The sequence below is a fragment of the Pseudochaenichthys georgianus genome, chromosome 5 (genome assembly GCF_902827115.2).
Source record: "Pseudochaenichthys georgianus chromosome 5, fPseGeo1.2, whole genome shotgun sequence".
Taxonomy (NCBI): domain Eukaryota; kingdom Metazoa; phylum Chordata; class Actinopteri; order Perciformes; family Channichthyidae; genus Pseudochaenichthys; species Pseudochaenichthys georgianus.
The window spans coordinates 11,514,076-11,539,694 of record NC_047507.1 but is presented as its reverse complement, the minus strand read 5'-3'; the positions used below and the strand labels follow the sequence as shown (position 1 = coordinate 11,539,694).

At 43.9% G+C, this 25,619-nt stretch overlaps 1 protein-coding gene across 4 annotated transcripts in view; it reads right to left on the bottom strand.

Annotated features, from left to right (window-relative positions):
- cita (citron rho-interacting serine/threonine kinase a) overlaps positions 1-25,619 on the bottom strand; it is a 65,654-nt gene that overhangs the window by 3,875 nt on the left and 36,160 nt on the right. For 2 of the 4 annotated variants that reach the window (XM_034083077.1, XM_034083076.1), the window contains 14 exons: positions 24,856-25,036; positions 24,676-24,767; positions 24,422-24,526; positions 24,066-24,235; positions 23,658-23,702; positions 5,259-5,339; positions 4,989-5,124; positions 3,058-3,197; positions 2,818-2,910; positions 2,608-2,716; positions 2,358-2,486; positions 1,570-1,650; positions 1,386-1,464; positions 241-423 (listed from right to left, as the gene is read on the bottom strand). In XM_034083077.1, coding sequence (XP_033938968.1) covers positions 241-423; positions 1,386-1,464; positions 1,570-1,650; positions 2,358-2,486; positions 2,608-2,716; positions 2,818-2,910; positions 3,058-3,197; positions 4,989-5,124; positions 5,259-5,339; positions 23,658-23,702; positions 24,066-24,235; positions 24,422-24,526; positions 24,676-24,767; positions 24,856-25,036 — 1,624 coding nt within the window. The remainder of the gene's footprint in view (positions 1-240; positions 424-1,385; positions 1,465-1,569; positions 1,651-2,357; positions 2,487-2,607; positions 2,717-2,817; positions 2,911-3,057; positions 3,198-4,988; positions 5,125-5,258; positions 5,340-23,657; positions 23,703-24,065; positions 24,236-24,421; positions 24,527-24,675; positions 24,768-24,855; positions 25,037-25,619) is intronic. The other 2 variants (XM_034083078.1, XM_034083079.2) reach the window with 1 other exon arrangement.

The following is a 25,619-nucleotide window of genomic DNA, read 5'->3' as shown; positions in this document are numbered from 1 at the left end:
GCCTAACATTAAGACAAACTAGGAACGGGAGTCGAACATATTTTCAATACGAGTGTCCATATCCAACTTCTTAAGAATATGTTGCATCTCAGAACGCATGGTGCCTTCAAATGAAGGAGGAAGTTGAAAGTGTATTTTATGAAAATGTCACCAAACTAAGACCCAACACCAGAGAGTAGTTTGGTGTGAATGAGTTAATAAAGAGAGTGAGAGCGAGGTCATTTCCTCGTGTTCCCTCACCTGCGCCCGGAGCCGCTCCTCTGCAGCTCGCCCTCGCCCTCCTCGCTCTGGATCAGGTTGCCTTTGCAGCAGATGACCCGCAGTTTGTTCTGGTAGGAGGAGGCCAGGTAGATGGCCCCGGAGGAGATGGCCGGGCCAAGGTAGCGGGGGTTCGGGATGTCCAGGTGAGCGTACGAGTGATGCCTGGAATAACAAAGATTAGACACTGTTTGCTTAACCCTTAGATGCACGAGTGATTGGACCCTACACTCTTCCGTAAGTGGGTCAAAAAGGACCCATATTAGAATAATATGTGTTTTTATGCCATTTTTGGTTAAGAGAAAATCACTTGTATAATATTTAGTATTATATTTTGGTTCACATTAGAAATATTTTATATTTAATTGTTCACTATTTATAATTTTAGACATTTTTTTACATGTTGAAAAAAAAAGTTTTGAACATATTGTCCCAAATATCTCCGCTATTCTGAGACCCTCACAGTATTCCAGTCCCTTTTCAAAACTCATCTCTTCTCCTCTTGTCTACTCATAGCCCACCCCCCATCAATCCATGCCGGTTGATCAAGTTTGCCTAACCTTGCCTTATATTGTACAGTGATTTTGAGTCCTAGAAAAGCCTTATAAAAATATAATGTATTATTATTATTATTATACTGACAGGAATCAGATCTTGCCGTGTAAAATAATCTTCCTGAGAGGTGTCACTTGTGATGTGGTCCGTGTGGTCTACAGTGAATGTGTTCCTGACAGCCACAGGTGATTAGAATCAAAGGTTCCCATAGGATCCCATAGAAAATGCATGCGGGTAATTTTTGACCCACTTATGGAAGCTTGGGGAAGAAATACAAAAACTACAATTTCTTAAAATTAAAATTAAAATGGCATGATATCCAAAACATGTTTTTTGAGGAATAGCTGGAATATGAAATGATAAAAAAATGTAATTACAAAGATACTTCAAGAAAACCACCTCACCGGGTCAAAAAAGACCCACTTATGCATCTAAGGGTTAAGAAAATAATGCAGTGACTGAAATAAATGGGTCTTGTCCACATGTTTACTGAGCTATAGCAGTATTGTGAAATTGACTGCTAAATGATGCTGATGCAGTGACACTGACAGAGGAGTAGAAGACAATCTCACCCCAGAGCAGCGTGGCCTTGAATCTCAATAACATCCAGAGAGTTGAAGTACGTCACAAACAGGTAGGGTTCCCTGTAGGCTGAAATACAAAACACTTCAAATCTAATTGCAAATCATAAATGGAATTTTACAGAGAATAATACATTTCTAAGCGACATTTTAGGAAACTCTGATTTACACTAACCAAATGAGAGAGGCAGTCGGCTCCATTTGATGTCTTCACTTCTACTCCTGCGACCGTACGCATCCACAAACACACCGAACTCTGCAGGAACAAATCCAGGTATCACACAACACTGCAGGGGACAGTTAAACTTATTATAATCACTTTTTTAAGTAAAATAGTCTCCTTGTAGGATAAATGTAGATTTTCTTGCACACATTTTCCTTGTGTCGAACTGCATATAATAAGAATGGACAGCATTGTCATATACAAAATCAAATCTCACAATATTTTTGACATTTTGATTTTGTGACAATATTGACACAAAGGCAGTGCTTTACCAAAAATGAAAAACATTAAGAGCATTAATATATCGAGCAGCAGGAACCCGCAATTATAAAATGACATTTAAAAAGAGTCAAAGACAAAAACAAGAGAATCAAAGAAAACTGAAACTAGATAAATCTAATATAGAATAAGACGGGTGTTACATTCAATTATTTAAGTTACAGCAAAGTGTCAAATTGCAGGCTTGACTATTGGTGCTTTACACAATCAGATTAGCCATACTACGATACCCCAAATCTACGACGATATTTCGATGATATCGATACGGTGCTCGACTTATTTCAAAAAGTAATAATAATAATAATAAATTATATTTATATAGCGCTTTTCTGGAACTCAAAGACGCTTTACAGTATGAGGGAAGGTAGACAAACAAGGACAAGCAAAACAAACAAAAACAACAAACATTTAAAAATAAGTACCGAACAGGTGTGCCGACACAATGAAAAAGACCGTCTTACCATGGAAACAGAGCAGGTACTCGTCCTTCTGCGGAGCCGTGGTGACCTGGATGATGGAGATGGGGAAGCTGTGCGAGGACGCGGCGAAGACGGCTGACGCCAACGTCACGTCGTTTTTATCCAGGAACTCTGTAGAAAGAAATCATCAACTCAGGTGTGAAGTTTCACAAACGTTATCTACATGACAGGAAATATTATTTTAAAAATAACATCCATACAGGATGAAGGTTTGTGTGGCTGTGTGACCGACCTTCCAGCACATACTGCTTCATCTCAATCTCGTAGAACTTGTTGGTGCCGATAATGATGCTGTAGCCGGTGGAGTGGATACAGCTGCAGGGCTCTGATGTCTCGATCTCCTGCAAATAAACACCACCGTTTCAATCTCATTACTCCCTCAAGGAAACTTCTACTTTGTTACACAACACTGCCTTTCCTTAATCTTAAAAGGCACACTCACCTTTCTGATGCAGAACTTATTCAGGCTTTCATTAAGTCGCAGAATTGTAATCTTATTGGGCATAGCAGCGCAGATACAGGTCCCATTATCAATCTGTAAAGAAAGAGCAACACCGCAATTCAGCTCGGCAGTAAAATGTCTTCAATCAGACAGCTCTGCTATTGATGTTCAGCTCATTAACTCTGACTAAACAAGTCTGACTTAGGAGGATTTCTCTCTGTGTAACATCAAGATACCCACCTTTCCAGAGGAGAAGAGGTGGCAGCCCTTCACCGTCTCAAAGATATAGGGGCTGAGGTCGGGTTGAGCCGGGAGGTGGGACTGAGACAGAGACTGCTTCACCTTCTTGATCTCCACCAGACACAAAGCCCTGTCCTCTCCTGGAGGCAAACATCACATTTAGTCCGACACAATGATCTCCTCTGTTAAGAGCATAAATACTGATTATTATAACCAGCTAAAAGTCTCAAAAAGACTAGAATTAAATACAAGCAGGGTTGGGAGGGTTACTTTGTAAATGTAATCAGTTACTGATTACTGAATACATGGCTCTGAAAGTAATCCGAATACAGTTACGTGTCTTAAAAAAGACGTATTCAGATTACTTTTGGAATACTTTCTTTTTGGGTATGTTTTGGTGTACAGGAAAAAAGCAAAAGGAAACTGAACGTGTTTTTACTGTTTTAATGGCTTATCAAGAGCACAACTGAAACATAGCATCTGAAACGATGTAACAACATAATACACTTTTTGGGGATGCAGCTTGGGATGTGAGGAGTGAGGGACACGGCTTAGAACGGGCGTGTCGCCTTCTGTCCTGCCATTTAATTTGCTCTTCCACATTAGTCTGGCCCCACTCCATATGAATGATATCAAGTCCGTTATCCCGACTTATTTATATATTTTCGAGATAGTTACCGATGCGCCAAGGAGGAAGTGAAGTAGAGCACACAGGAGACAACCATTTCATTGCAGACTGTTATGTTTATTGGGGAAATTACAGTGCATACATTATTTGAGATATATTACGAACTCGGACTTCATTTAAAGGGCATTTCGGCCAGGGGCGTAGAGCTATATTTGTTTAAGCACCAGATTGGCAAAACAGGAGAGTGTGTGCACCAGTCTGCCTTGATCTATGAATTCATGTCCGTGACTCTCACAGTATCCTATCTGCTGCCCACAGCTGTTTTATAGAAGGAACACCTTCTATAAAACTCCACGCACCGCCTTCACTGTGTTTACCTTCAGAATCATTAGAAAGGCTAATGAGCGACCGCAGGCTGATGTGTTTTAAACACACACACACACACACACACACACACACACACACACACACACACACACACACACACACACACACACACACACACACACACACACACACACACACACACACACACACACACACACACACCCACACACACACACACACACACACACACACACACACACACACACACACACACACACACACACACACACACACACACACACACCGTTGTTATCGTTTCACTGAGCGGACCCGCACATTTTTTTTTCCAAACGCTCCCTTTTTTGGTCCATCTTAGGCGGTAATATGTTTTGTGCGCTGTGATGATTCGGCTGTACCTTTAGTAATGAATATTAAATGTTCTGAGGACATCTTTCAACCAATAATTCCAATAAGTAATCCAAAATGTATTCACTTCAGGTTTACGAAAGTAACTGTAATCAGATTACTCGTTTTTCAAATGTAATGCGAGCTGAATACAGTTACTTGATTTTTGTATTCTGATTACGTAACGCCGTTACATGTATTCCGTTACAACCCAACCCTGAATACAAGCTGTACTGAAAATATGTTTTAAAATGGAATACTTGTATTAACTTATTCCGTCTAAAACAAAAGATTCTGAACAGTGGCAGACGAAGATTAGGCTTGAGTAATATCATTTGAATTATTCCATTTGTAGAAATAGTGGTGGCTGCATTGGATTTCTTCTGATTTATTTTATCCAAACTAGTGTGGTCCAAAGTCCAAAAGATATTGAAAAGAAACCTGTGATAGTTTCAAAGACTCACAGCATGTTTTATGTAAAGCTAAAATCGGTATTTATTTTAGGTTTAGCTTTTGAAAAACGGACTTATAATTGAGTATAACGGCCTTAATTTGACTTGAATGTACTGACCAGTGATCATCAGCAGCTTGTCGAGCTCCTTCAGGATCTGGATCTGGAAAACGGAAGTCAGCCCGGGGATGTGGGTCAGAGAGTTCTTGATGACGTTCAGAGCGTACAGACCCTCCTCAGAGCCAACCAGCACGATCTGAGGGGAAAGACCATGTGGATCATAAGAGCCTAATAAGTGAAACATGGAGCAGAGAGGTGGAAGGACACACATTTGAGGAGGCATCAAAAGTAAGTGATTCCTGACGATGGTTTGGGTTCCTGTCCTTGTACCTGGTCAGTGAGAGGCAGGGTGCAGTTGATGTCCAAACGGTCGTCACCCTCCAGCTTCAGTAGAGAGTTGCCCAGAAGTTTCTATAAGACAAGAAGCAGAGAGAGAGAGAGAGAGCGAGAGAGACATGGAGCCGAGAGAGAGAGAGAGACATGGAGCAGAGGGAGAGACATGGAGCCGAGAGAGAGAGAGAGACATGGAGCAGAGGGAGAGAGAGAGAGACATGGAGCAGAGGGAGAGAGAGAGAGACATGGAGCAGAGGGAGAGAGAGAGAGACATGGAGCAGAGGGAGAGAGAGAGAGACATGGAGCAGAGGGAGGGAGAGAGAGAGACATGGAGCAGAGGGAGGGAGAGAGAGAGACATGGAGCAGAGGGAGAGAGAGAGAGAGACATGGAGCAGAGGGAGGGAGAGAGAGAGACATGGAGCAGAGGGAGGGAGAGAGACATGGAGCAGAGGGAGGGAGAGAGAGACATGGAGCAGAGGGAGAGAGAGAGAGAGAGAGAGAGAGAGAGAGAGAGGGCGCAGGTTAGGCAGAGATTTGACAAAACAGCTGCAATAAAGCAAGAAAACGAGACCCAGCTCAGATGACAGCCAGAGAACCTTTACCAACTCACACAAACATATTTCTGCTTCCTTCACTATTAAGACATGTATTTACCTCGGTTTACTGACGTACTCCGTCCAAAAGAAAAGGCAACGGACTGAATATAAAAAGTCCTGAGAGAAAACACTAGAAATGTAGCAAGCATCTGATGATAACCTTTGACAGTTTTCATCACTGCTGCGGATAATATGTACAAAGGATTTGGTCGGCCATACAAACAACTACTTCATAGCAACATTAACAGTCACGAAGTTAGTTATATAATATATTCATTTAAAAATGCCTTTTTAATGAAGCTGGACAGCTAATTATGATAACTGAATGCAGTGTGAAATAAACTACTTATTGGGTTGCAAAAGGGCGGGAACATGAACAACATGAACTAGGCCATCATTTATTTTTTATTTGACCATTGGGTAAGTACTATTAAGTATGTAGAGTACAGGGACGCAGCGTCCACAGGGCAGCGTGCGTTGAAGCTTGCACCAACAACCAATCACATGAATCTCCCGCACCGGAGACACAAGCACGCGGTTTGATTAGCTAGAGCAGGCGTCGGCAACCCGTGGCTCTCGAGCCGCATGCAGCCCTTTAAGCCCTCTGCTCTGGCTCTCTTGAGCTTAGACAAAAATAAGAAGGAAATAAAATTAAAATATTTGTAGGACTATTTATATTTTGTTGCATGGTTGAAAATGTTTCGTATCATGTATTTTGAGTTGATACTGTGACACATAAAAAAACAAAACCGGTTTTAATTAGGTCAACTAAAATATGCGTCATATCCTGCTACGGTCCCGCACCAGCGCCTTTTCTTGCAGGCGAATAACCTGACCCCTGGCTCGATGAGCGAACTAAGGATAAATCAAAGAAAATAAAAGTATCGGAGGAACACAGAGGGTTTTAATACTGCGTGGTGAGAGTTCTATTTCGTCCCTACTGACCGCCAGAGGCGGTGCTTTAGCACTGGATATGTCCATCGCGCGGCATGCGCAGCTCGAGTACCAATAACAACAAAGTCACCTGTGACACCGGCTATATCAGCCGGTATTGTCAGAGGATCTGTTCCTTTTCATCTTCTCGCTGCGCGAGGGTACCGTGGCTACGTTTTCGTAGCCTACAGCGTTCAGGCTTGAACGTTTGATCGGAGGGATTTCTCTGCAAACAGCTGGCCGCGTGAAGCTTCGCGACTGACAGTCGGAGCTACGGGTCGTTAGACGCGTCCTCCAGGAGCTGCGCCGGCTGTGCAGAGCCGCGACAGACAGGTTTGTGTCAGCTTGTTGCTAGTGATGGCTGTGTTTCCACACCCGCTCCCAGCCAAGTTGTCCTGATTACCGTCTTATTGTTTGTGGCTTAGACTTTCTGGTGACGACAGTGTTCCCGCTTCCTCTCCCATAAAGTTGCCCTTATGCTCTTTTGAAAGTTCTGCTTGTGGCGTTGTGCCCGAGCTATCATTAGCATTTGAGTCCCAGCTTTGGCTGCGTCCCTCATTCGATTTAGTATGGAAAGCCAAGAGTGTCATACTTTAAACCCGTTTTTCGTTTAGATGCAGAAAGTAAGGTAAGTACTTTCTATTTTCTAGAAGCTATTATCTGGTCTTAACATTTGTGTTCTGACTTGGTCGCTTGATTGTTAGCAGCAGCCGCTTGGCTAACACCTTGCTGTTGAGCTTAACTATTAACTCAGGGCAGTGCTCCCGCTCCCTGTAGCATAGGGTTTGATTGCAGTAGCGCTAGTTCGTTGTATTACTGCTCCTAGTACTAGACTCCTAGCACTAGGATGATATGCAGAGAACACCTTCACGGCGGGTGCTGTGTGCTCGGCATGTGCGGTTACTACTGTAACCAGACACGGTTCTATGCGGGCTGTTCTCTTTCTTAGAAGCTAATTATCTGGTCTTAACATTGTGTTCTGACTCGGTTGCTTGATTGTTAGCAGCAGCCGCTTGGCTAACACCTTGCATGTACGGTTAAGCTTCATTATTTAACTCAGCCGGTGAGGGCAGTGCTCTCGCTGCTGCTCCCGGTAAACGTATGGTTGCAGTAGCGCTATATCGTGGTATTTACTGCTCCTAGTACTAGACTCCTAGCACTAGGACGATATGCAGAGAACAATCTTCACTGTGTGTGCTGTGTGCTCTGCATGTATGGCCATTAAGGAGGATTTCATCCTCCCAATATTATATTGTCTAGTGGGCAGCCGTTGGCTGACACTTTTAGGCACCGGCCACAGTTACTATTGTAACTAAGGTTCTAAGCCGTAAGTACTGGCCATAATTACTACTGTAACTACGATTCCAAGCTGTGTAAGTACTGGCCATAGTTAATACTGTAACTACGGGGTTAAGCCGTAAGTACTGGCCATAGTTACTACTGTAACTACGGTTCCAAGCTGTGTAAGTACTGGCCATAGTTAATACTGTAACTACGGGGTTAAGCCGTAAGTACTGGCCATAGTTACTACTGTAACTACGGTTCCAAGCCGTGCACGTACTGGCCATAGGCAATACCGTAACTACGGCTCTATGCCGTGTAATGGCCATAGTTACTACTGTAACTACGGTTCTAAACCATGTAAGTACTGGCCATAGTTACTACTGTAACTACGGTTCCAAGCCGTGCAAGTACTGGCCAGAGTTACTACTGTAACTACGGCTCTATGCTGTGTAAGTATCCAAGCCGTGCAAGTACTGGCCAGAGTTACGACTGTAACGACGGTGCTAAGCCGTGTAAGTACTGGCCATAGTTACTACTGTAACTACGGTTAGATGCCGTGTGAGCCCTGGCCATGGTTACTGCTGTAACTACGGCTCTGTGCTATTCTATTCTTTAGAAGCTAGTTATCTGGTCTTAAACATGTGTGTTATTTGACTTGATCTCGCTTGATCGTTAGCAGCAGCCGCTCGGCTAACGTCTTGCGTATACTGTTAGCTTCTTTATTTTACCCAGCTAGGTGAAGGCAGTGCGCTCGCTCCCGCTCCCTCTACCGGTAATGCGGATGTAGCTGTGAGGGAAATATTTTGTTTAAGTGTTTGTACCAAAAAGCATTTTGTGTTTCACATAGGTCTGCCATAACTTAGAGCAGGGGTTTAAAGGTTAAAGGGTTAAAGGTTCCGCTTTCCTGTTGGGGGACTGTGACTAACTGCCAGAGGACTTTAACAGACTGTCTTTGTCTCTGAATCCATGTGTTTTTGTGATTATCGATCAGAAGACGCGCGAAATAGAGGCCCCTCCCGGATTCTCCGGTAGATCGTCTGTGTTTTCTGTGTAATGCTTCAGTGAGTTGGAGGGTTTTCTCATAGCATGTTGTGTAAACGCTTTGAGCTCACTCACGGCCGTTGGCTCTCATTAAACTCAGTGTTTGATATAAAGCGGACTCCAGCCTCCATTTCTTCCATCAACATTGCTGAGCAGAAGTTTCTCTCACAGATTGGCGTCACGAACAGGCACCTTCAGATCTTTGAAACATTGGTGAGTACATTTCTATTTTGAGATTGACTCGCCAGCGTTTGAGATCAACGGTGTATTAAAATTACCTGAGAGAACTGAGCTGCTGCATTTTTTTTGGGTTTCTCTACTCATTTACATCTGGAGGCTAATCTATAACCTCAGGAATCGGTGTCAAGGGGATATTGTCCTGGCCGATTTCCCCGTGTTTGTTGCTGGGACAGGTGTCTACGAGCAAACACGGCCTATGTGAAAACTATGAGAATATTTGGGGCTAATGATAACCTAGGAATATCGAATTTCATCGATCTCCTCTGTGTGTGCTTCTTGAAATTAACTCACCAGGCAATTACACACAACAAATATTCAGAGAAACTTTTGAGAGATGCACCAGCAAAGTGGATTTTCTGAATTAGAAGCAATGTCGCAAGATTTGTATTTAAACAAATCGCCGAATTTAGGAGTTTTCAGAGGATAAATAGCATTTCTGCTGAGGTGCCGATTCTCCGCCCCCTGGGGAGAGCTGCACGTAGAAAAAAGGAGCATACAGCATTATCCGCGATTATTGACACTTTTGAACTAAAGAAAGTGCTCAATGTGTGGTTTGAGAATGTTGTATGAATTGCTGAATTTGGCTGTGTTTGCTGATACACGAGAATTATGAGTATTGAGGGCTCTCATAATTAGTGGCCCCTCTGAAAGTCTCCCTAATTCGGATTAAAATAGGCTGGAAGAGTTTTTGTCAGGCTGAGTTGTTGAGAGTTTTTATGTTTGTTTGTCTAACTGCAGTGTTTGTTTGTATAATTGTTTCGTGTTTGTTTGTCTACCCGCCGTCTTGTGCATGCGTTGTAACAACTCATAATGAATCAGTCCACAGCCAGGGTAAAATGAACTAAAACTTCAGTTATTTCACCAAAATTAAATGACTTGAGAGAAATAAAACAATAATGTAAAGATGAAAAGCTCAAACAGCTCAATGTTGTATTATTTGTTTCATTTATTCTTAAATCTATGTATTATATGGTAATAATGAATAATAAAAAAACGTAATGTATTGAACACATTCCAAAACAAAGAAGATAAGACAGAACCAGACTCAGACATGAGGACTGGCTTATCTATAGCCAGTTGAGAAGCACTTGAGGTGCTTGGCTCTGTGAGGCCTGATGTACTTATAGGGTTCTGTTTTCTTCAAGGTTGTGTCTTCCTAGTCGAATGTACTTAATGTAAGTCGCTTTGGATAAAAGCGTCAGCTAACTGCAATGTAGTCAGACAGTAATTGAAACTTTTGCGCTGTTGCTGCAAAATGAAAACCTTGTTGATTGTCTGTTTCCAACTGGCCACTGGAATCAGATAATTGATATACGTTGAAGTTCAATTACAGTTTAAATATAGTTTAACATTCTTTATTAAACTGTTTCAAATTATTTCTAGTACAATTGGTCTATACAGACATTACTACAATCCTAATAGTTGTCAAATACTGAGCTTATGAACAATAGAGTAAAGGTCGCTGGTTAAGCCAGGATCAATATACTTGTTGAGGTTTTATTGTGCACATAATAAATGTGTTTAGATGAATTGAGCAATTTTTTAAAGGAGTATAATGTTGCAATTTTTAAGATAAGTAATTGCAGTTCAAAGGTAGATGTTTTTTTTTCTCCTTCTCTCGTTCACGAGCACACAAAATAAATCATAAACATTTCCAAATCCGAACAGACAGAGAAGTAAACAACTATTTTGCTCTTCATTTTTAAATGGGATTTTCCGCTACATAACAGAAGACTTAATACAGGACTTAAAGAACGTTTTAAAGACAAGTCATGGAGAGGTTTGCATTTTGGACGGAATCTCCCCTTTCTTCTGCTCCTAAAATCCTGCACCCGAGGTCAATCACAGGCGTGACCTTTGGAGGGGCAGAGAATCTGAGCAAGACCACAGAGCGACCATTGGGGGGTTTTATGGCCTAAAGGCACAAAGAGGAACATCTGGCTACCCCCAAACACACACACACACACACACACACACACACACACACACACACACACACACACACACACACACACACACACACACACACACACACACACACACACACACACACACACACACACACACACACACACACACACACACACACACACACACGTAAGTGATTTACAGTTACTAAATCAGCCTACTATCACCTAAAGAACATATCTAGGATTAAAAGACTAATGTCACAGCAGGATCTGGAGACACGTGTCCATGCCTTTATCTTCAGTAGACTCGACTACTGCAATGGTGTCTTCACAGGTCTCACTAAAACATCTATTAGGAAGCTGCAGCTGATTCAGAACGCCGCTGCTCGAGTCCTCACTGACACTAAGAAAGTGGATCACATCACTCCTGTTCTGAAGTCTTTACACTGGCTTCCTGTGTGTCAAAGAATAGATTTCAAAATACTGCTGCTGGTTTATAAAGCACTGAATGGTTTAGGCCCAAAATACATTTCTGACCTCCTGCTAAATGATGATCCATCCAGATCTCTCAGGTCTTCAGGGACTGGTCAGCTTTCTGTCCCCAGAGTCAGAACCAAACATGGAGAAGCAGCGTTCAGTTATTATGCTTTTAATTGAACTAGTCATATCTTAGACCGCACTGTAACTTTTATCCATGTAACTTCTCCTTTTTAATGTTAAATTGAACTATTCATATTTTAAACTGCACTGTAATTTTTATCCATGTATTTGTCCTTTTAATGCTTATTTTATTAGCTTTTCTTTTAATGCTTAATGTCTTTCATTTTTTGTAAGGCACTTTCAATTGCCTTGCGTTGAAAGGTGCTATATACATCTGATGGAGATGGATAGAGGCATTTATTTTAATTGTAGCAGTCAGTTTGTGGTTCTGGCAGCATTGTTGAGCATTTTTCATAGATGTGTTTTCATGCCTCTGTGTAAGGCTTAGTCTTTCTATCTGTATAGCCACTGGTGTAACTAAGTTCATAAACTCAACAGGGACTATACTTGAGCACTATTTTGAGATACTTGTACTTTATTTGATTTAAATGTTTTGCCACTTTATTCTTCTACTTCTACAGTTCAGAGGTACATGGTGTATTTCTACTCCGCTACATGTATTTCATACCTTCAGTTACTTTGCGGATCTGGATGAATTATGTGAAATATAATCAAGTGTTAAATCAGACTTTAGTTCCACCTGGAGTAAATCCACAAGCTACCCTGCAGTCTACAAAGTACTTCAGACTAGCTGCAGGTCTACCAGATCAATCATTATAAAACACATCATATATTATTCTGAAATGGACCAATCTGCACAACGACTACCTTTACTGTCGCTATTTCCACTATATTTTGATGAGAATACTTTTCTACTTTCACTTGAGTAACATTTTTAATGCAGTACTCTTGCTGTAACGTAGTATTCCTACACTCTGGTACTTCTACTCAAGAACAAGAGTACTAAAGCTAACGTTAGCCGGAAAGGTTTTTCAGTTCGCTTCATGCTGAAAATGAAATAGGACCCCACGGTTTGATGATTGATAGGTGTGGGCTGTCTTCCATTTTTCACACACAGGACAGTGGGGGATATCCACCCATCCACAAATGTAAAGTAATTCACACAGCCTTTTTCCTCTGTGAGGAGCAGCAGGTTCAGCTTCATTTAAATATGTTGTGTAGTAATACTGTCGATGGATTTATTTTTCATCTCAAGAGAGAATGTGTATTTTATGTTAGTATTTCAAAAAAAAAAAAAATCCCCCCAGACAGCGCCGCTGCGGGGTTGGGTTTTCAGCATGTCAATTTTGTCACACAAATGTGCCTTTATTTTCATACAGTTCCATTTGGATTGAGACAGGGAAATAATCCAAACCTCATGCGTGGCGTTTCACCGTCAAGGGGGCGATATAGCCATCTGTATGTCAAATATGTCTTATATGTCTTAAATGACATGATGAATTGGAAATGGGGGACCCTGATGTAAACAAGACGAAAGTCTTTCTCTGGTCTGCATCCCCTTGACAATTGTATTTTTTGAGCTGTACTGTACCCAATATACAAGCTGTTAATAAACTTTTCAATCAATCAATCAATATGTAATTACATTTCAAATACTGATTTGAGCCCCACCACTGTATGAGTTAGCCCTACCATAGATTACCCAAAAATAAAAAAAAATAAAAAAATACTCAGGAGCTGATAAGTCAATTAATTGCTTATCATGACAGGCACACAATAAAACAGTGGAAACAAACATGTGTTTGACTTTCATTAGTGAATGAAACTGTGTGCCCTTTTATAGTCTGAGTCCAATATTGTGCATTTATATATATATATTATATACATATCCTACATATATGCTAAGGTCCCGTTACTGACACGATAGCAGTCATTTCGTGCGCATGTGTGTAATTAAACCCATGATATCGAAATCTCAATCCAGCCAGGTACCCAGAGTTGGCAACCTTGCCCATGCCCCAAATAATATTTGTATTGCAGATCTACATGAATCACACAAACGACCTAGTTTGGATTCAAAAGGTGACAAGTTTGCATACCTGCTTGTCATCCATTTCATTACAGAGCTGGGAAAATGGTGTATTGATTAGATTCTGATCCGTGCAAGTCCTATTTTAACTGATTTTAGTTTCTAATATTAATGATAATTTGATTTCATCCCATAAGTAATTATTTAAATTAACTCAACATTTCACATGATGGATTAGTGTTCCACATTTCCCCACTAATTTCTTTTATGATTGAGCCACTGGTAAAGAGAGACATTGATGATCCTGTGTTCCGTTTGTTGTCTATGGCTTCGGACGGCTTCACTAAAAGTCACCCAGCTCTGCCCTACTACAGACAGGCTGTGTGCAGTCACAGAGATGCTATGGCTGCGCTACATGACATTAATGGTCTGGTCCGAGAATGGACACCAATTTCCTGCTCCCAGAGAGAATGACATTCCTCAAACTGAACTTTACAGCCGTTGATACTGTCTCACATGGGTCTGCTCCCCCCACCGAGCCATGAACTGAAAGCTTGACGTCTGCTCTGAACACTTGGAAGCCTCCCTGTCACACCAGCTCCAAACCCTTGGGTCAGTCAGATGAGTCTAACGGCTTCACTTGGGCACAGGGGTCAGAAATATGATTCTCGTTACCACAGAGTGGGTTTGTTTGTTTTTTAAGGCTATCCATACTGCTATGCAGAGGATGCCTGCAGGTTGGCAAGCTGTGAAAAGCCCCTACCATTTTTAGTATAGGCCTGTTGTCAGGGGCCTGTTACTGTCTACTACATATATTCACATTATATAGACCATGAGGCTGCACGGAGCTTAGGCTAAAAATACAACCATTCTGTTCTGCTCTAAAGATTCAATTTATAGATTCTATATCAAAATAGTTTGTTCTTATTGTTTCCAATGATAACGTCACCTTAAGTGGAGGAATGCAAACCTGTTTTCAAATGTAAGGTTTTGAATTTGTTTGACATTTCTCAGTAAAGACACCCTCAGACGCCCACTATCATTCATGCTATGCCTTCAGTGGTGACTCAGATGTTTAGGGGGTTGAAGCTGTTCCTCCCAAATCAGAGATGCTTTGTTTTTGTTTGTTTTTTTTTTTTTTTTTCAACAAAGGTGTGCATTTCCTGCATAATATATGGTTCTCACAATTGTTTTTGTTCAGCTGATACTGAGTTTTCTCGACTGATGGATTATGACCTCTACCATGCTTACATGGACTCGTATGTTTTATTTCATATCTAACTGAAGTAAGAGACAATAGAGAGAGCTGTGGAGGAGAGAATAGAAAGAGAGAATAGAGAGAGATGTGGAAGAAAGAATAGAGAGATGAGGATAAGAGAGGGATAGGAAAGAGAGAAGAGTTATTTGCAAGTTGCGTGCTGATACTGAGTTTTCTCGATGAATAGCTTATAGACGATACCATGTTTAAATAGACTCCTACGTTGTTATTACATTATGTGACATATGTAAGAAAAGGGAGGGGAGAGTCAATTATATTTGAGTAATTGATCTCATATTGAAACATTCATTTCTCAAACCTATGTTTATGGAAGAGGAAATGTACTTCTGATAAACTAATCTTTTATCAAACGGTAAATGGTGAATTAATATAATATTTAGAATAATTGAGAACGGGTTATATCCACAGGGACTAGCTCACATTTAACTTAAAATAACATTTCTCTGCTTTGGACTGATGAGTATATGATTCTTGATGTTAAATGACTAACACAAACCTTACATGTATGCATGTGCATGTGTCAGGAAGGCTCCCAAATAATTCTGAGGGGCCTATCGTATTTTTGAAATTGAATGATAATGTGCTAATCCATTACCTTGAGTTGTCTGCACTCAGGAAAACATCCCTATCAAGTGTTAACCCAATCACTAGGACAGCTCTGAAGGTCAAGGGTCAGAGAGAGAGGGTCACACCCTCTGGCTGCAGAGAGCACCCCCAGCCACGGGCAAGGAGGCACGAGGTCTTTCGAGATGAGAGGATTCTAATCTTCAACTTTCTGATGGGATGGGATGCTTCTTCATCTTTCTGCTCGGGGGGGGGGGGGGGGCAAACAGACAACTCTGCAGGACGAGCGATGGCTTCAGAGGCTCTATGGTTCTTGGAGGGGCAGATTTCTTCCAAACATCTCCCATCACGGGGGGTGGCATCTGGATGTGCCACTTGGAATAGGCTCTGCTCTCAAGCAGATAGCAGAAGGAATGCAGGCAGATGAGCCTCTGGTTCACTGGGAGATCATAAAGTGCTCACTGAATGAGCCACAAAAAGCAGAGCAATTGGGGGGTTTTGAAATATGGTGCTCTGGGGAAGAAGAGTTTTGAGCCAATCAGCACCTCAGTGCTAATCTACAGTATCGGGATGCCTTCACACACCAGACATTCTGTGTCATAAAGAGAGGAGGAGAACGAGTCAGGAGGACATGTTCTTCGAGCTCTTGTACAAAGATAACATTTGAATTGAATGACCAGATGATTACAGATGTACAATTAATGATTGTTTTTATATTTCCGATGAACAGATATGTGTTACATAGTGGTGACAAATATATTTTGTCAGATCAGATTACACTTTCACACTAAACAAATAAATTAATTGTCAGATCAGATTACACTTTCACACTAAACAAAATAAATGAATTGATATTTTCAGATTGATAATGTATTGAACAATAAGATATTTCTAATATTATAACAGACAATGTTACTATCCTTAATCATTACCAGGTAAAATGTACAACGAGGAAACCAGATTACCAGGTTCCCAATCCAGGTGCTACTGCATGCTACATTTAGATAGAAAAACAAATGTTCTATCCACTCCACTTAAATACTCAGCAGGTGATGTAGATTTTTCAAAAAGGCCTTAAATCACTCCATTTAAACGAACTAAAACTAATTCTGCAGCAAGTTTAATGTTAGACTACGCACATGAACACAATATTAGCAACTGTTTGCTGTGCCAAAATATGCCAGAATCTATGCATTCTCCCATGTTTAGCCCAATTCCTTTCACGAAAGCTGGTTTAGTTAGCTGGACATAGCATCCAGAATTAGCGAGGAGGCTGAGGATTGGTACAACTTTTCCCCACAGACTCTGAGCAATCTTAACAGTACGAGGGCCTAGTCTCTCTCATTGTTGATACAGTAAATACAATTACCTGCCTGACGGTTTCAAACGAATAGATATTTTGACTTTTCTCTCCTCAGGTTGTTGAAATAAAATGCCTAACTTTTCCTTTTCAGATGTTAAACAAATGTATTTGAATAAAATGTATGTAGTAAAGTGCCTTACTCTTGAATAAGTGTATTGAAGTAAACGAAAAGTAATGCTAAAGATTGAGGACACTGTACCTTTACAGATTACAGATTGATCGATTCATCACTGTGAATTTATACCTTAACTGTGAATTTTTAACTGAATCCCTAATGATTCTGATTTTATACCTCAATTGGATTTCTTATAATCCTACATTCTAATTGTGTTTTAATTATGAAATTGCCTTGAAGTAAATCTTTAAAGATGTAAGCTGAATTTGAATTTGTGTTTGATGAATGAGATTAACTGAGGGATAAATGATAAAAGATCTTGTTTTTTGAAACATATATTTTACTATTATATTTTTGTATTGCATATGTGTTATTATTGTGCTTTTTGACAAAAGAAATCAAACACTGAAGAAAGATGATTTTTCTATTATGGTTGTCTGTATCAACCATTGTGATTGGCTGTTCCAATCTTATTCTGTTTTTGATGTAATTAATGTAATGAGGAATCCACCCAACTCTGAGGACGTTTTATTTGATTCAAGTAGTGACTGAAAATATTCTTAGACTAATGTTAATTGGTTATCAATGAATTGATAAAAGCGTGGATCTGTGAGGGAAATATTTTGTTGTGTGTTTGTACCAAAAAGCATTTTGTGTTTCACATAGGTCTGCCATAACTTAGAGCAGGGGTTTAAAGGTTTAAAGGTTAAAGGTTCCGCTTTCCTGTTGGGGGACTGTGACTAACTGCCAGAGGACTTTAACAGACTGTCTTTGTCTCTGAATCCATGTGTTTTTGTGATTATCGATCAGAAGACGCGCGAAATAGAGGCCCCTCCCGGATTCTCCGGTAGATCGTCTGTGTTTTCTGTGTAATGCTTCAGTGAGTTGGAGGGTTTTCTCATAGCATGTTGTGTAAACGCTTTGAGCTCACTCACGGCCGTTGGCTCTCATTAAACTCAGTGTTTGATATAAAGCGGACTCCAGCCTCCATTTCTTCCATCAACATTGCTGAGCAGGAAGTTTCTCTCACAGTAGCTACATCCCTTTTTCTGTTCGGCGAGTAGTAGCACCGCTCTACTCTTCCCGTTCAGCAGGTAGCCGGTGAAGGCTGTGTTCCCGCTCCCGGTTACACTGCATCTGGCGTTCGACTCTAACTTAACCAGTGAAGGCAGTTCTCGCCCCCACTCCTGGTAGACGCCAAACGGCCTTGTTTTTCCGTTAAGCAGGTAGCCGGTGAAGGCTGTGTTCCCGCACCCGCTCCCGGTTACACGGCATCTGTCATTCGTCTCTAACTCAACCAGTGAAGGCAGTTCTCGCCCCCGCTCCTGGTGGACGCCAAACCGCCTTGTTTTTTCTGTTAAGCAGGTAGCTGGTGAAGGCTGTGTTCCCGCACCCGCTCCCGGTTACGCTGCATCTGGCATTCGTCTCTAACTCGACCAGTGAAGGCAGTGTTCTCGCCCCCGCTCCTGGTAGACGCGGAACTGCCTTGTTTCTCCGTTAAGCAGGTAGCCGGTGAAGGCTGTGTTCCCGCACCCGCTCCCGGTTACACTGCATCTGGCATTCGTCTCTAACTCAACCAGTGAAGGCAGTTCTTGCCCCCGCTCCTGGTAGACGCCAAACTGCCTTGTTTTTCTGTTAAGCAGGTAGCTGGTGAAGGCTGTGTTCCCGCACCCGCTCCCGGTTACGCTGCATCTGGCATTCGTCTCTAACTCAACCAGTGAAGGCAGTGTTCTCGCCCCCGCTCCTGGTAGACGCTAAACTGCCTTGTTTATTCTGTTAAGCAGGTAGCTGGTGAAGGCTGCATTCCCGCTCCCGGTTACGCTGCATCTGGCATTCGTCTTAATTTAACCAGTGAAGGCAGTGTTCTCGCCCCCGCTCCTGGTAGACGCTAAACTGCCTGGTTCCGTTAAGCAGGTAGCTGGTGAAGGCTGTGTTCCCGCACCCGCTCCCGGTTACGCTGCATCTGGCACTCGCCTCTAGCTCAGCCAGTGAAGGCAGTGTTTTCGCCCCCGCTCTTGGTAAACTGCCTTATTTACTAATCCAGCTAGGTGAAGGCAGTGATCCCGCTCCCTCTGCAGTAACGTGGGTGTAATTACATCCCTCTTTCTGTTCGGCGAGTAGCAGCAACGCTCTACTCTTTCCATTAAGCAGGTAGCTGGTGAAGGCGTGTTCCCGCACCCGCTCCCGGCTACGCTGCATCTGGCTACCCACAGAATGGTTCATTCATGTAGCGCCTGTAGGGTTTCTCTTGAGCCCGAGGACGGCCACGACCGCTGCCCCTCCTGCCTCGGCCGCTTCTGGCGGTCAGTGGGGACGAAATTCGAGCATCTGAGGGAGGTTCTCACGGTAAACACCTGCATGAGCTGTAGCTGCATGCCTCGGGTGCTCAGAGTGGCTCGAATCACTGAGGTGGAACGTCTGGCAGCAGCCAACAGACACCTCTCCTTGTCACGTACTCCTCCAGATCAATTCGGCCGTTCCCGGCGACTTGAGGGAGCGATGGCTTTGTGTGCTCCCCCCCCAATAGAAGGTTGGCGCCCCTCCTTCGGCTGACGCACCTCCTCCGGTTGACCGAGAGTCCTCCGTCGCGGACCAGTCGAGCCAGGGGAGCTGTTTAGATCAGCTGCCCTCGGAGGCACTGGAGTGTGCCGCCCAAGCTAGGCAGACCAGGCAGCAGCACTCGGGTCCTCGCAGACCTGTGCCCACTCCCAGCAGGCCCAGGGGCCGCTCTAGCAGCCGCACTCAGCCGCTGGATTACAGGGGTGGTCTGCAGAGGTCTTAGCGGCCCACTCAACCGCCTCCCAATGACTTTCGTGCCCCATGTCGCCCGCCTTCCAGGCGGCCTCGTGCCCCAGAGCCTGACCGGAACCCCCCAAGAGGCTCCAGGGTCCGGGGGGCTGGGCTCTGAAATCCCGGGGGTGGTCGGCGGCTGCTTTCCCAGCAGCAGCTCAGTTTCTGGGCAGTCTGTACTTCCGTCCCTTGGGTGGTTTTCACCTTAACCCAGGGGTACGGACCGCAGCTCCGGCCCCTAGCCTTCGGCTGGGTCTAATTGACAGTCGTCAGCGATTCGTCAGCGATCCGGCAGGGGCCCTACCTCTGGGCCAAGAGTTGTCCGTCCTTTTGTCCAAGGACGCAATCAACCCAGTAAGACCCTCTGCTTAGCCAGGGGGTTCTACTCGGCATACTTTCTCGTGAGCAAGAAAGTCGGCGGATTTCGCCCGATCTTGGACCTCAGAGGAATCAACAGATTCCCGAAGGTGCTGCCATTTTATATGCTGACTACTGCATACGCACAGGTGGAGTGGTTCCCAAGCGAGGGATGCCTACTTCCACGTGGGCCGGGCAAGAGGGGGCCTTATATTCAGTTCCTCCGGCCCTTGGGCAGACTGGCAGCTGCCTCGGGCGCTGGGCCCTTAGGCCCGCTGTCGTTGTGCTCCATGCAGATGTGGCTGAACAGCCTTCACTTGGACGCCAAGTGGCACAGGCACAGTGAAGTCAGGGTGTCGCAGCATTGCTCCACTCTCCGTCACGCTGGAGGGGCAGGGCCTATCTCTGGTAGGCGTGCCCATGGGCGCCATCCCATCCCGCCAGGAGACCATCACCATAGGTGCATGTCTCTCAGGGTGGGGTGCAGTGCGGCAGGGCAGGACCGTTCAGGGTCAGTGGTCTGCCCAGCAGAGTGCGCGCCGGGTCAACGTGCTAGAGCTTCGGGCCGTGCAGCTTGCACTCACGCACTTTCTACCCCAACTGGGGGGCAAGAATGTGCGTGTTCCTTGGGGACAGCATGTACATTGTTGCTTAGACAACAGTCCCTTCTAGATAGTGGACGTTCTCACTCCACTCTGAATTTATGTGGCTGCGATTCTGCCCGACATGTTCGGGTCGACGGCGCCACGGCGGGGTGCCACAGGTCGGTGTCCCTCTTTATGAGAGGGGCTTTACAGCAGCGTCCCCCTTGCACCCCGAGGGCTCCGGCTTGGGACCTGCCCTTGCTGCCGGATGCCCTATCACCTCCTCCCTTCGAGCCCCTGGCCCAGGTGGGGCTTAGGTGGCTGCCCACAAAGGCAGCATTTCTGCTTGCCATAGCCTCAGGGAAGTGAGTCGGGGAGTTGCATGTCCTCTCCATAAACAATACATGCCCGAGGTGGGACTCTCATGCGTTGCCCTTTGGGCAAATGTGGCATTCCCGCCCGGGGTCCTTCCACAAACTCACTTCAATCAGCCTGCCCAGCTGGCACGCTTTGACATTCAGGAGTACGGCACATCGAAGTTGCTGTGCCCGGGGGGTGCCCAAAGGGCGTATATCAAGGCTACTGCCTGTATACGGCAGGAGGAGCAACTCTTGAGTTTGCCCTGGCGGCACTAAAGGAGGTTAGGCCCTCTAACCAGTGGCTTCCCCACTGGGTTGTCGATACCATCTCACAGGCTTACGGGGCCAGTGGTCGCCCCCTGCCACCAGGCTGAGATGCCACTCTACAAGGAGCATCTCAACATATTGGGCTGCCCTGAGAGGGGTGCCCCTGGAGACCATCTGCGCCGCGGCGTCGTGGGCGTCTTCTGGCACATTCTCCAGTTGTCATCAGGTCAATGTCGCCACTCCCCATTCTTTGGGCGTGGTCCTTTTGCCGAGCTCCGCTGCTTCCAGTGGTGAGCAAGGGCTTGGATTCATCATGACATTGTTGGAATAGGTCATCCAGTGCTAAAGCACCGCCTCTGGCGGTCAGTAGGGACGAAATAGAACGATAGTTACGGCTGTAACTACGGTTCTATGAGTCCCGGATGACCGCCAGAGTTCCCTGTCACTCAGAATTCTTGTGTGCTCGCGAGAAGATTCGGGGAACAGATCCTCTGACAATACCGGCTGATATAGCCGGTGTCACGTGGGTCACAGGTGACTTTGTTGTTATTGGTACTCGAGCTGCGCATGCGCGCGCGATGGACATATCCAGTGTTAAAGCACCGCCTCTGGCGGTCATCCGGGACTCATAGAACCGTAGTTACAGCCGTAACTATCGTTATCTGCTTCCACAGCAAACGATTCCAGTTGTCAAAGGTGCTGCAGCCTTTACGTATCGGGAAAAACGGAAGAGGAAGACAGCTGACGATCTTCAGTCATAATTCAATCACCTAACTCTTTTTTGGGTGCAGCTAAAGGACTCCCCAAGTGCTGTGTTTAATTTACTTTAAAGTAGGCCTGTGTATATTTTGATAAGAGTCTTTGTTTATTATTAGAGGTAAACAGTTTTCTATAATGTAATGAATAATAAATGCAAAAAATATATAGTTTTTGTCTATGATGTAACAATATATACAACTTTATAAGCTATCAAATATGTTTTGCGGCTCCAGACAAAAACAAGTGTTGGAAAAGGGGGCAAAATGGCTCTTTTGGTCAAAAAGGTTGCAGACCCCTGGGCTAGAGCCTATACTGGCATATGATTTGATTGGCTGACGCTTCCGCCGAAGCTTGAAAAGTTGAACTTTTCTCAACTTTTGAAGTGAGCAACGGAGGCTCATTTCCTATTTTTCTAATATACAATAACACAGTCTGTGTGCGTGTTCCGTTGATCCGAGACCAGCTAGGGCACACATGTTTCATTGGATGGAAATTAACTTATGGCATTTCAATGCATATGACACATGAACCCCTTGAATGCTGTCACAACATGACAATGCCAATAAATACATTCTTTAGAGATCGGTTCATATTTGTAATTTTTGCCTGTACTGTCACATGTGTACATGCTTTAATGTTGCTGTGCTGCAATACTTTTTTGTAATCCTCTGTCTGAAACCAGAGCCCAGTCTGCTCTGATTGGTTAGCTGGTCGGCTCTCCTGTGATTGGTCGATTGGTCAACCACTCAGAGATGTCCCGCCTCTAGCTTATCACTATAATGAATACGAGTGCTAGCCAATGGAAATGAAAGTGTTACATAGTAATGTCATTATGTTACGGAAGTTAACAGAGAAGTCCAATGGTGGCATTTCAGGCAAAGGAGGGGGGGGGGGGGGGGGGGTGGGTTTGCCTTTGCAGACCATTAACATGCACAGAAACCTATATAACACACTACAGGTAATAGAAAAGTAACACTAATTCCAAGGGCCATTTATCACTACATGTGTGGTATGTAAAAGGAATGGGAAGGTGCTCCCAAATAAAACAGCAATAACACACAACCACCAACAGCAGAAGCCTGCAGACTGAAGGAGTGTGTGCATGTGTCCGTCATGTTTCAGTAAGGAGGGCTAAAGCAGTGCATGGCTTTTTGCAGGAGCATGCATGACATTGAATATGACACACCGAGCCATAGCTGCACAGCGGGGCCTCTTCTCACCCATGCAATATGCAGGTTTATGAGGGTATGGTATCATTTCTATGATCACAGGGCAGTTACTTCTTCATCACATGTGGCCCTGCACTGCACAGCATGTGTGTTGTAACTTATATGTGTGTGTTGAATGCGTAGATGTGTGCAGCGACTGCATGCTCAGCCGGTCGATAGACTGAAGCCCAAGCGTTCGTGCAGCTACTTACTGTACCTGAACCAGAGGGGATAGGTTCTTCTGTCTTTTAGAAGCACCTGCCTATAATATGATCCACACGCACAATATAATCACATCAACAGAGACGATGACAACACAAATACAAGACGTGGATGTTGAGAACATGCAGAGAGAGAAAGAAGAGGGAGGGAGAGAAAACGGAGTGAAGGCACTGGCTGATGTTTTATGGAAGCATTCAATATTTTTTTTTTTACCCAATATATTTAGACAATACATCCACCCTTTGATAAAGTTAATATTCAAAATGTGTAGAAGAAGTGAGTTTCATCTCATATAAAGGAGACACTGAGCTGTCTTTCTTAAACATCCGATTCGCACATTATAAACCATATCAGGCCTGACACAAGCTTAAGAAATACCAACACACACACACACAATACTTACAGCATCAGAATCCACTTTGTCTTTAGACCCCCGGCTGCCGGCCACCACAGACTCCAGGACAGCCACCCAGCGCTGCTTGTCAGGGAAGCTGGGAGCCATGAAGTAGATGGACTGGCCTGGCCAGCAGGTAGTGTGTGGATGGGACTCCAGCTTCAACACATACGGTATGTCTGCGTACAAAGAGAGACTGGTTGGCTAACAGCTTCCTTTCACAGCTGAGCAGAACTGTCACCATTCTGTTGTATTTGGAGATTCAAAGTATAGATTGGACATGTGGATAACATTTTGGGAGAGGATGCACGTAAACCATACAAAAGGCTGAGTGCAGCAGGATTAGGAGGTTATTGATGGAGTACCTGACTTGGCAGTGTTGATGAGCTCGGAGGCTCCGACAGCTCCATGAACCGTCACCTCTCCGTCAGGCAGACACAGCTCAAACTCCTCCTCCACTGTGATATAGTCTAGAAGAAAAACAACACGTGATGTTTTTATTGGATACTGCTGTATAGATCTACATGGGAAAATAAAGATCATTATAATCTGTCTAATAAAGAAATGGCAGAATAATAGCAATGATAGCTTTAATAGCCATTTCAAGTGAAGTACTGACCTTCTCTGGGCTCAGTTTCATAAATAGATATTTTAGTTCCATCAAGCACAACGTATTTCCTCTCCCAGCCCTGCTGACCACGCTTTCCATTTCTGTGTGAGCAAACACAAGCACCCTACTGTAAAGAAACATATGGTTCATGGCCAGTATTGTAGTAAAGGACTGAGGGATAAAAGGTACCTGGGCTGCTTCATCCATCCCTCCAAGCGAACATGGCCACTGGCCTCTTTGACCTGCAGTGCAGGAGAGTTGGCCTTTTCCCGGCACAGCGCCTCTGAGAAGTGAGTGGCATACTCAGCCGGCAGACCGCAGGTGGCCGGGAGACATGGGGAGCATTTAGGGTGACACAGGGTGTTACATTCTAGAGAGGGGGGGATAAAAACGATTATTAGTGTTTCTTAAAAAATACATGTACCCAGAGTTTGACATTGATGGAGTTCATATTACAATGGTGAAAGATAGTTCAGATGTTTTGAATAGGGTTTGTTGGGAAGTTTTCTGGTGTACCGCTGCTGTAATTGTGTGATTTAAAGGTAGGTAAGAATGGAGAAACTAGCGCGAGTGCGCTAGAATTTGAAAATACACAACCGAAAAAAATCCTTAGAAAGCCCCTCCTCCAACACACTCGAACGTGCACATGACCAATGAGGGCACGAGATAAGTTTGTGCACTAATGGAAGGCTGACAGGCAGGTAGGCCATCCAGTTACTTTAGCCGGGCCGGCTCAGATGATTGGTCGTGCTTTTTACAGCACTACGGCTTCCACTGATGAATTTTTTTATGTAATTATTGTCAAAGCATGTAATGTATTCATTGCTATCGGGATGTTAAGAGCATTCCATGGAATATAACAAAATGTGTTTCAGAAGTGAATTACCTACCCCACCTTTAAGTGGTTTTTAGTTTTTTTTAAAGGGAGACACATACTAACATAAAAGACACTA